The following is an 11,411-nucleotide window of genomic DNA, read 5'->3' on the forward strand; positions in this document are numbered from 1 at the left end:
GAAGTTCTTATGATTCTGATTTTTTTTAATGAAGTTTAGCTACACAAAAAAATTACGTTTTACTTTACTAAGAGCTTATTTTAAAAAGAGAGCCGAGCCTCCTATTTCATAAAAACGACCCTGAAGAGGACTATAAATATCCACCTTTAAATCATTCTCAAGGCATGACATAAACATACTAAACCTTATTCATTGATATTGTATTCGGTGCAAGAAACTTTTTTTTAGAGGATATTACAAAGAACAAATAAGACAAAAAAGTTCATTATCCTCTTTCAAAAAGGAATTCATTATCCTTATTCCTTACTTTGATATTTTTTTTTAATTGTAAATAATACTTCGTTCGGTCACTATTATAATTTTTTTTTTAAAATTAATTGAATAATTGATGTATAATAACAAAATACACTATTTATTCGATAAATCAAATTTATTAAAAAATGTATAATTTATCGAATATTCGATCTCCGTAAACTTAGTTCACTTGATAAAGAATAATACATATTATATTCAGATCCGAATTCCACCTATTCACTTTAAGTAAATTTAGCTAACTGTTAGCTACTTAAAAAAAAATAATATCAATACAAGACAATTGGTCATTCAAAAATCAATAATTAGTCAAGTTAGTATATCAATAACTAAGCAAATCAAATCAAATCAAATTACCAAACATTGCAAACTCCCTCCAACTAACATTAAATAACTAAAACACTAAAACCAGTAGAGTAGGGAGTGAGTGAGTAGTAGATAACCTTGATTGAAGTGAAGTCATCACATCACATGAATCTCCTCACTCATTCACTCACCCAATCTCCCATCTACCACTGTCTTTCCTTAACCCCTCGAATCTCTCCACGCGCCACCCTCCTCTTTTACTCACCAAAGCAGCGCGTGTATCTTACCTCCCCTTGTAAAAAAACAGACACACCAAAGAAGAAACAAAACAACCTAAAAACTTGCTTCCTACTTTCCAATTATAGCATTCTCTCCTTTCCCTTTGGATCACACAAAAAAACACGAAAAAAAAACAAAAAAAAAAAAAACAAAGATCTCTTTCCTTTTCTCTTTGTTTTTTTTTTTCTTCACACTTTTGTTTCATTTTGTTGTTGTTAACGTCAATGTCTCGTGCACCAAATTACGAGTTTCAAGAATGGTGGAACAAACAAAGAGAAAAAGAAAATCTAGATTTATTCGAAGATAATAATAAATCAGATCAATCTCAATCTTCTTCTCCATTTGTATCCGTTGATGTTAACGGAGGTGGAGGAGGAGGAGGAGGAGGAGGTGGAGGAAGCAACAACAACCGTTCAGATCCATCGGTGAAAAAAGAACGAACACGAAGTGCAAGACAGTTATCATGGGTTTGTTTGTTAAAATTTCAACAAATCGCTGCAACTGTTGGATTTATATCAAATGGATTACTTTATCTTGTAAGGACAGCGAATAGACGAGTTTTATCGCGCGATTCCAGTGCTGATTCATCGTCTTCGCGGCTTTACAGGGTGATTAGGGTGTTTTTAATTGTGGTAGTTGGTTTGTTAGGGTTTGAGTTGGTTGCATATTTTAAAGGCTGGCATTTTAGGCCGCCATCGGTTGGTTCTGCTGATGTGTTGGGATTGGTTGCAGTGTTTTACGCGAGGTGGATTGATATTCGGGCGAATTATTTGGCGCCGCCTTTGCAGAGTTTGACGAATATGTGTATTGTGCTTTTCATTGTGCAGTCTGTGGATAGGATTATTTTGATTTTAGGGTGTTTTTGGATCAAGTTTAGGAGGATTAGGCCTGTTGCTAGTGTGGATTATGATGATGGGAGTGTTGAGAGTACCATGGATTATCCTATGGTTTTGGTTCAGATTCCTATGTGTAATGAAAGGGAGGTAAGAACATGTAGGTTCCTTAGTCCTTTTTAAACTCTTTTTTTTTTTTTTTTTTTTGTTTAAATGTTGATACTGCTGATTAATGAGTTGGACCGGAATTTGGTTTATGATTGAATATTATGGCGAAATTTAATCCATTTAGCCGACCCCACTTAGTGGGATAAGGCTTTGTTGTTGTTGTTGGTGCTGCTGATTTTTGTTATTTATTTATTTGTTTTTGTGATTCATGCTTTAGGCTCTTAACATTTTATAGGGGATACATGACCTTCTGTGAATCTTGTGCTAGAGTAGAAGGGTAATGTTATAATCATGTTAGTGTTTTGAATCGCTGAGAACTGTGATTTGTTCAATTCTGCTGATAGTGCTATAGCAGCAATATAACCGCTATTTGATAACCATGTGTACTAATAGTGTATTGCGGAACAATAGGGATTTCTTCAAATTCTATTGTACTATAGTGCTATAATACCACTGTAGCCGCTATTTGACAACATTGATTCATGTAATTTAGATGTTGGTGGTAAGTAGTATTTACATGGGGAAAATGGACCTTAATGAGTTGAGTGTGCGCTCAAGTGTTTTTGTGGCTTGAATATGTTGTGGTGCAGTGAGCCAGTGTAGTAGGGGTGTCTTTTGTTGATTGAAGTTAGAGCTTTGTAACTTGCAGAAGGGAAACTGAAAGGGTTTGTGACTTGGAGCTTAGAGCTTTGATAGAATGAGTGTTTTCTGTTAGATCGTGAGTGCAATCGACTGGGTTTGTTATGTTTTGTTGCTCCATTGTAAAGACAGAAAATGAGAGAACATTGATGTGTCACTTGTGTTTTTGTGGTTGTTTTAGAGAGTAGGTAGGCAGTAGGCACGTGTGCCTTCATCAGAATACTTGATGAGAAATGTTCAACTTATGCTTAGATAGAGACTATAGAAAGTGTGTTTATAGACAGAATAAATTTATAAGTGGAACACACATATTATATCAGTGATAACTAATAGATATGTCTTTTTGAAGTTTACATCCCTAGAAAATCATGTTTCAATCAGAAGTTTCTTTGAATGCAATCTCCACCCACCCTGTCCCCTTTGTTTCATGCCAACTCTATAATTTTCCTCCTCTATTCTTGTCTCTTTTCAATATTAGTGTTGTCGGTAGCGGATTTTGAACAAACCGCTACTGTTATGTGACACGTGATTTAGTATAAAGTGTTGCCAAATTGTGGCTATAGTGCTATAGTCTAGCCGTGTGGCGGGATTTGAACAAACCACTATTTTCCGTGATTGAGAACATTGATTTTTAAAATAGGCATTATTGTGATTGAAGGGAGGAGTGCATCCCTTCGTATCACTATTGTCTCTACTCACTAGAGGTTTCTGTCTGTCTCTCCAACCTCACTATAGAACATCATTTCAGCGAAGACATTCTTCATTACTTCTACTTTTTGTTATCATTACTTACATTTTTTCGTTGTTGTACAATAGGTTTACCATCAATCCATTGCAGCAGTCAGTATCCTGGATTGGCCAAAGGAGAGAATGCTTGTACAAGTTCTTGATGATTCAGATGAAGTAGATATCCAAAACCTTATCAAGGCAGAAGTGCATAAATGGCAACAAAGGGGTGTTCGGATCATATATAGACATAGACTTATACGTACAGGATACAAGGCAGGGAATCTTAAATCTGCAATGAGTTGTGATTATGTTAAGGATTATGACTTTGTGGCAATATTTGATGCTGATTTCCAGCCAACACCAGATTTCTTAAAGAAGACAATACCTTATTTCAAGGTAACAAGTCCTAAAATTCAAAGTTGAAAGTACTGTTGATTTCAAGAAAATATGCCGACATATATTTGATTGACAGAGAACATTTATAGATATTTGTTATTTTTTCTTTATAATTTAAAATTGAGAATAGGGAAGGCATACCCTCATGCAAGGTCGAAGAGAACCACCATCCTCATTGAGGATTTATAATAGAATTTACGTATAACCTACCAATTGCAGAATTTCGGACTTGAATTGTATGCTTATAATGATTTTGTTATGTTTTAGATTGCACATATCGTTAAAGTTAGTTTCTATATTGCAGAATTTTCACAGCTGTGGCTAGAGTTTTACTTTCGAAATATTATAACCCTCCAAACTTGAGACTGGTGCACATTTGAATCTCAAGTATCCAATTGAGTGTTCTTTGAATTTCTGATTTTTAATCACACAATCATTCAGAGGAATGTTTGATAAGTTGTACCATGTCCTGTCATCTACTATTCTCCCATTCAAAACAAAGTTTGTAACATTTTTTGTCTTTTATCAGCATCAATTTCAAAACTAGTCCTCAAGTTATATAAGTGACTCGCAACTTTAAAAAATGAAAGAAATTTTCCACTATTTCTGGGATAGTTGATAGTGTAATTCACCCAAGGATTATAAACTGCAACGTATATCTTGTGACTTTAATCTACTTATCACTCCATTCCTTAATAATTCTGTTCTACCAATGTTTGGAATAGTCTAAATAAGATTTAAAATAATGCTTATCTAGGCATAACTCTAGTCTCTAAGTCTAACCAAATTTTCTTGTTTTACTCTAATTGAAGGGAAGGGATGATTTGGCATTAGTCCAGGCAAGGTGGGCATTTGTAAACAAAGATGAGAACTTGCTTACAAGATTACAGAATATCAATTTATCGTTCCACTTTGAGGTTGAACAGCAGGTGAATGGTATCTTTATTGATTTCTTTGGTTTCAATGGAACTGCTGGTGTCTGGAGAATAAAGGCCCTAGAGGAGAGTGGCGGCTGGTTAGAGCGAACAACTGTTGAGGACATGGACATTGCTGTTCGTGCTCATCTATGTGGATGGAAGTTTATTTTTCTCAATGATGTTAAGGTGCGCTATATTTCAATCTTGAGGCTTAATTTGAAATGTTTGAGAGTCTTATATATGTTCATTATGCTTCTTGCAGTGCCTCTGTGAGCTTCCAGAGACATACGAGGCGTATAAAAAACAACAGCACCGCTGGCATTCTGGTCCAATGCAATTGTTTCGTATGTGTTTTGTTGATGTAATTCGTTCGAAGGTATTGAATTCCTTCTTTCTTTTCTTTTTAGAGAATTGAATTCTTTTGAATATAGGAGACCAGTACGAAATCCTTATTCTGTTGTTTTTGATATTATTTTTATCTTAAGAACGGCGTGCTTAATTATTATCCCTGTAAGGGTTTAAAGTTGTAGCTTGATTTTTGATGTGTTTTTCAACAATAATAATATTTATTTTTGGTGGTGAGATTTGAATAATTAATGCATAAATTCACGTACTAAAATACAGAGGCACATCATGAAGTTGCCTGTTGTGATTATTATTAGCACAGTTTAAACACTGTGCATAGGGAATGGCATACATATTTGCATAAGAAGGCGGCGTTGATTCAATGGCATCAAATATCAAATTCATGCTATTAAACTACATGAATATTTTCTAGTTACTTTCTTCAATTATAATATGATTGTAAATTTATTAGTGACCTGATGTTATTTGTTGCTGTACACAAATTAGATACATGATTTTTTTGTTAAAATGCATTTATGCTTCTAGAAAGGTACACTATTATGCATTGATGATCAAATTCTATTTGTACAGGTTAGTTGGGCAAAAAAGTTCAACTTGATATTTCTTTTCTTCCTCCTGAGGAAGCTTATTCTGCCATTTTATTCGTTTACCCTCTTCTGCATTATTCTTCCATTGACGATGTTCCTTCCGGAAGCTGAGCTCCCAGCATGGGTTGTTTGTTACATTCCTGGAGTCATGTCTATCCTAAGTGTTCTTCCAGCCCCACGGTCATTCCCATTTATAGTGCCTTATCTTCTATTTGAGAACACTATGTCAGTAACTAAGTTTAATGCAATGATATCCGGATTATTTCGCTTTGGAAGTTCTTACGAATGGGTGGTTACAAAAAAATTGGGAAGGTCATCAGAGACAGATTTGGTTGCCTATGAAAAGGAATCCGAACCTCTAATGCGATCTAATAGTCTGCATAGATCTTCCTCAGATTCAGGTATTGAAGAGCTAAGCAAACTAGAACTGTCAAAGATAGCTCCGCAGACCAAGAAAAATCGTCTCTACAGGAAAGAACTTGCTCTTGCATTTATTTTATTAACTGCCTCAGTTAGAAGCTTACTTTCTGCTCAAGGAATTCACTTCTACTTCCTATTATTTCAAGGGGTAAGTTTTCTTGTTGTTGGTCTTGATTTGATTGGAGAGCAGGTTAGTTGAGCTCCAACTTTTTGTGGATGCAAAACCTCCTTTCAGATCTTCATTGATTCATGATAAAAGGTCACAATGGCCAAAACTTAAACCTATCTCAGAACATACTTATTTTGAGCCTAAGATGTTCTCAGTGGTTTTGGCTACCAATTTACAGCAAATCAGTTGCTGCTTGGCACCAAATTTGCAGTACTGTTTGCTTTTTGTTGTAAAGACTACTGCCTCATTGTTGTTGCCAAGTCATATGCTTTATATGTTACATAAAAGTTGTTTCAGTTCTGAATGGCAAAATATGTTGACACTTGAAGAAGATAGGTTTCGGGCCTATAAAGCAATATACAGTTCTTGCCTGCCTGAACTGAAAAGGCGGAGATTGTTAGATTACAACATTTGTTATTCTTTTTCAATATTTTTGATAAACTGTACAATTTCATAGTTTCATTGTGTTGTTGCTTAAATTGTATTTGTTATTGAGACACTCAGATTTCTGGTACAAACCAAGATTGTTAGCAAGCATGTTTTCATTGTTGTTCATCCATTTTTGTTGTTATTTTCATCAAATCAAGATTGTGAATTCGAGCCTTGTAAATTAAATTCCATCTTAATATAAAAAAAATAAGAATGAAATGCATGCATTATTGTTATCCAAGTAACAGAAAATGTGAACCATACTTATAAGCGTATGGAACATGTCACTCACTTCCTCCCTCAGTTTTTTGGGGATTTAAGTGAGTTTAAAGTAGTGTTTTATGTTTGGATAAAACATAAAACAATTTTAAGTGAGCAGACAATAATTGAGTGTTAAAATCAATTTTAGAATCAAAAGCTCTATTTTTAGTTCCGTAGATTGAGGCAAAATCAATTCAACTCATGAGCAACTAAACATGTTAGAATCAATTTTACATTCCTAAAAGTAATTTTAGCCTCTAAATTCTTTGTTGTCTTTTTTGTGTGTTAGTTGTTTATTTGTGGCGTTGTGTGTTTGTAGCGCTTAAAATCAGATTACGTTGGATGTCTATGTTGATTCGCTTAATTTTTTTTATGTAATTTCAAATTATTCTTGACATATTCCTTAAAAAAAAATTATTCTTGACATATGTTGAAATATAGATAGTTATACTCATTTTAGAGTTAGTTAGGGTATTAGTTTAGTCCCTACATAAGTCACAAGTTGACTCATTTGTACCGCTCTTTCACTGTTGCATCTTTTCAACTATTATCAATACAGTAATTTTTTAAGTTTTTTTCTCTATTTTCATGGATGTCATGTTTCTCAACAACATATATATATTTTTTCCTCATACGTTTGATTTATTGAAAATAATTCTATTTGAGACATGTTAAAAAATTAAACATGGATAGCTCGACTGACATTCGAACTTTTGATTAGCTATGGAGTCTAACCCCTTTTGATGAACTCAACTTCAATGATCGTATATCTTGTGCCGAATCCCTTTCTATTAATATACTTTGACAGTTTCAAAAGCCTCATTGTGTGCACGTTATTGACATTTTCTTTGCAATTCTGTTCATTTACCTAAGTAAATGTAATTCCATATTTACTTTGTAAAAAAAAAACACGTGTTAATCGAAGTGAGTGGGTGTGTCTTTTACTTTGATTCATGTGGAGATACACATTTGATGAATCATTTTTAATAAACTTTTTCTATTAAAAACATAAAAAAAAACAAAAAAAGCTTCAAATGAGATTGTGAAGGAGAGGAGAAAAGGAATTAAAAAAGTTTCATGAATCATCATTATATGTCTCTTATTCTTTTCATACCAAACTTTTAGTAAAAGAGACCTTCACCCCTACGGTTTTAGTGTATAAGTGTTTTTATATTGTTTACACATTCAGAAGCTATAGTATGACTCCTTTCAACGCAAAACCAACAAATAAGCTCTTTAAGCTTGATGGTACAGTATTTGATCTTAATGGGTTCTTGTTTTTTGTTCGGTATTATGAAAGAACACAATGTGAGGAAGTGAATCCTCAAGTATTTGTAAGATGTGAAGATAAAAGAACAAGTCAGAGAAAAGTGAAAGTGAGCAAGTCTTGCATAGGCACAAATCTAAACAAAATTTGGATGTTTTGCTCATGTTGCAATTTCTATAGGGGAGTTATAAGTAAATAATGAGTTTTTTAAGACACAAAAAACATGACCACCATTAAGTTTTTTTCAAAAAAGCAAATTCATATAAATAGTTTCAATAGGTGAGTTATATCAGTTTTTTTTGGGGAGTTAAATGAGCTTAAAGAAGCATATACGTACTTAATAACATAAAGGACTTCATCTTATTTACTTACAACTACAAAAGTGCATCTCTGAAACATTATTATGAAGGTTGGATTTGTACCAGTATGCACTTCATGAAGTTGTCACTGAAATAATTTGCTTTACATTCAAAGTGTTCCTTTCAAACACATACAAATCATGTGATTTCTTTAGTTCAGACATTAGAATACAGTTGAAACCATATGATGACTGTTTTAAGGACAAACAACGCGAAATTATTTTATAAGCGACAAAAGAAAGTGAGTGCTTGATAGTAGTCAGTACTATGAAACTAGCCATTGCAGTATTCAGAAATTAAACGGAAGTAATTGCAAATCATATTCATTGACAAAATTGTAAATCATAAATAACCAAGAACAGTCTAAAGGAAAATCAAGACACTATCGTCAAAAGATTAAGAGATATTAAAATGTTAACCAACAGCATCAGCTGAAGCACAACATCTCTTTGTTCGATACTGGTCTCATTTAAAACAACTAATGCAATACAAAAACATGGAAACAATACAATCAAGCGGCACCCTTGCCCTTCTTCTTCTGGAGTTTCTTCATGTAGAATTCTAGCTCCTTACCTTCAAGAATGTAGCTGCATATTCCAGGAAAAAAAAGTTAGGAGAAAAGAAATTTAGATCAATATAAGCAAATCAATCAGCAACAAATTGAAAATATAAGCATTTACCCATCAGCTCTGCCGCATTGACCAGGTCGAGAAGAAATGCATGCAAGCAATCGTCCACCACCAAACTGCTCCTCAATGTGGGCATCAAGCTGGCGTTCTTTCTGGCGTTGCTCTAATTTTCTCTGCACATGGGCACTCTTTTTGACTTCTTCTGTAGCAGCCTCAGCCTCCTGTAAATTATACATCAGAGAAAAAATAATTAACGTCAGCTACTGTTCAAGGAGATTGCAGTCTAAAAGATCCATAAGATGAATATCATAATTTATATGATCATTGATGTTTAGCACATTCACTACACTTTTTATCCAAAGAGAAGGTATACTATCAAGCAGTATATATATATATATATATAATCATCAAATCAAATAAGGTACTTGCATTATGACATTATGTTGGCATTAAAATAAAAATGAAATCCACAGAATTAAGACAAAGAATAAACACAAGGATGACAGCTTAAATAAATTGCAGAGATTATTAACGTCAGAGTAGTTTCAACATATCCATGAGGTGGTCTTACTATTCGTTATCTAGAAATCTAAAACTAAATCCACAATTTTAAGATGAATAAACACAAAGATGACAGCTTAAATTATCATAGAAGATTATTAACAAATCATTGCTCAGAAACTGTGTAATCCATCAAACAAATTAGTAATATTCAGAGTAATTTGAGTGGGCAAAAGTGTAATGGAGCAACATGTACCAAGTGATTAACTGATCTTTAATAATATACATTATATCAAAGAACAGTGCATAAAAAGGAAAAAAAAACAATAAGCAGAGAAAATTACAATAACATTACCTCCTCTTTCTTGCTAACATTTTTCTTCTTTCTACCAATATCAACACCATAGTGTTGAAGGTACCATTGCTTGAAGGGAGCAGCATCAACCTGAACAATAGCACTCTTCACAAGAGTCTGAGTTCGCACCAACTCATTGTTGGAAGCATTGTACACCACATCGAGCAAACGGGTTTTGCGAGTGACGGCTTCACTTCCCCATGAGAAGTTACCGGTATCCAATCTCAGAGCTCTCCACTTCACATTTCCACCTCTAACACGAATCCTCCTCACTGTCTTGTTGCTTGATAGTTTTGTGTTAGCTGGCTGGCGACCGAGCTCGTACCTAGATGAAACCACCAAAATATCTTAGTTAAAAAATAATCATAAATTAGGCACCAAACGAAAAGCCAACAAATAATAAGATTGAGACCCAGACATTCGTGTACAAAGCATAGGAAAATTTAACATGAATATTAACTATGAAAAGAGCTCAACAATGAAGACACCTAATGAATTATTTATCAGAAAATATGTGCTATCTGGTACGAAATAACTATCCCAAATAATTGAAATGTAAACTATGAAACCAATCACAGTGTTAGCGAATAAAATAATTATAGCAGAAAGATAAGGGAAATGAAATGCTGTCATCATTTACATTAACAAAATATGTTTACTATCGGTGTATTTGTTCAATGAAATAAAATAAAATAAATCTTATTGGTGTATCATATCTGGTCTCATTTTACTGTCTAAAATATGAACTGCAATTTGACATATTTCACAAAATCTTAGTACCCCGTTTCAGGATTAAATAATACGAGGCAAATTCAATTATAAAAATAATTTCTCTTGCTCTAACAAAAATAAAAGTAATGCAAATTTATAAACTAAAAACTAACACTGATTGAAACTAGATCTAGTAAACACTCAATCAAACATGAAATAACATTTCGAATTCCCACATCATATATCTATAAACCCCAAAATCAAATAACCACCAACATTAGAAAAAAGCGAAAAATTTCATTTTTACAAAAACCAAGCATTTCTAAAACAATTACAAAATTCATAAAAATCAAAATGACCCAGAACCTCAACACATAAATCAACTTCAATTTCATAAATTATATAAAAAATAAAGAGCAAAAAAGGTTTGAAAGCGTACTTTCTCTTCTTCCTCCATGCCTTCTTCTTGCCACCAGTTTCACGTCTCTTGTGCATAGAATCTCGTGAAATACCTGAGATTCAAAATCAACAATCACAAAAAACATGAGAAAGTTGAATATGAAAAAATTCATAGGATTTTGAGTTGATTGAAGAAGATTAGAAGGGGTGTGTGAGAATGTACCCATCTTGAAGAAACTGGATGAAACGATGCACGATGCGCTTCAACTAGCTTCGGCTCAAGCAGAATGTTAAACCCTAATGTGTTGTCTCTTATATACTCTCTGAACAAGGGTTGGGTCTGACCCGACCCATCATAAACAGGCCCAAGTCTTTTTTG

The 11,411-nt window shown here is 33.6% G+C and overlaps 2 protein-coding genes across 2 annotated transcripts; one reads left to right on the forward strand and one right to left on the reverse strand.

The window, feature by feature from the left end:
* The first annotated feature begins 721 nt into the window (after positions 1–721).
* LOC11424320 (probable xyloglucan glycosyltransferase 6) lies at positions 722–6,680 on the forward strand. Its single transcript, XM_003626893.4, has 5 exons — positions 722–1,880; positions 3,354–3,662; positions 4,475–4,765; positions 4,842–4,955; positions 5,516–6,680. The coding sequence occupies exons 1-5, from the start codon at positions 1,122–1,124 to the stop codon at positions 6,149–6,151; spliced, it is 2,109 nt and encodes a 702-aa protein (XP_003626941.2). The 5' UTR covers positions 722–1,121; the 3' UTR covers positions 6,152–6,680.
* Positions 6,681–8,733: 2,053 nt separating this feature from the next.
* LOC25500268 (40S ribosomal protein S8) lies at positions 8,734–11,411 on the reverse strand. The gene is made up of 5 exons (XM_013588633.3): positions 11,256–11,411; positions 11,073–11,145; positions 9,923–10,247; positions 9,118–9,287; positions 8,734–9,024 (listed from the first exon to the last, which is right to left on the reverse strand). Exons 1-5 carry the CDS (start codon positions 11,257–11,259, stop codon positions 8,949–8,951), a joined length of 648 nt encoding a protein of 215 aa, XP_013444087.1. The 5' UTR covers positions 11,260–11,411; the 3' UTR covers positions 8,734–8,948.

The sequence above is a fragment of the Medicago truncatula genome, chromosome 8 (assembly GCF_003473485.1).
Source record: "Medicago truncatula cultivar Jemalong A17 chromosome 8, MtrunA17r5.0-ANR, whole genome shotgun sequence".
NCBI classification, from domain to species: Eukaryota; Viridiplantae; Streptophyta; class Magnoliopsida; order Fabales; family Fabaceae; genus Medicago; species Medicago truncatula.

Excerpts from the sequence above, each read along its gene's own strand:
- LOC11424320 (XM_003626893.4), top strand. The coding sequence starts at position 1,122 with ATGTCTCGTGCACCAAATTACGAGTTTCAAGAATGGTGGAACAAACAA. Across the intron at positions 4,766-4,841 it reads TTTTTCTCAATGATGTTAAG|TGCCTCTGTGAGCTTCCAGA; the intron begins GTGCGCTATATT and ends TGCTTCTTGCAG. Across the intron at positions 4,956-5,515 it reads TTGATGTAATTCGTTCGAAG|GTTAGTTGGGCAAAAAAGTT; the intron begins GTATTGAATTCC and ends CTATTTGTACAG.
- LOC25500268 (XM_013588633.3), bottom strand. Across the intron at positions 10,248-11,072 it reads GCATGGAGGAAGAAGAGAAA|GTACGAGCTCGGTCGCCAGC; the intron begins GTACGCTTTCAA and ends GGTTTCATCTAG. Across the intron at positions 9,288-9,922 it reads ATGTTAGCAAGAAAGAGGAG|GAGGCTGAGGCTGCTACAGA; the intron begins GTAATGTTATTG and ends TATAATTTACAG.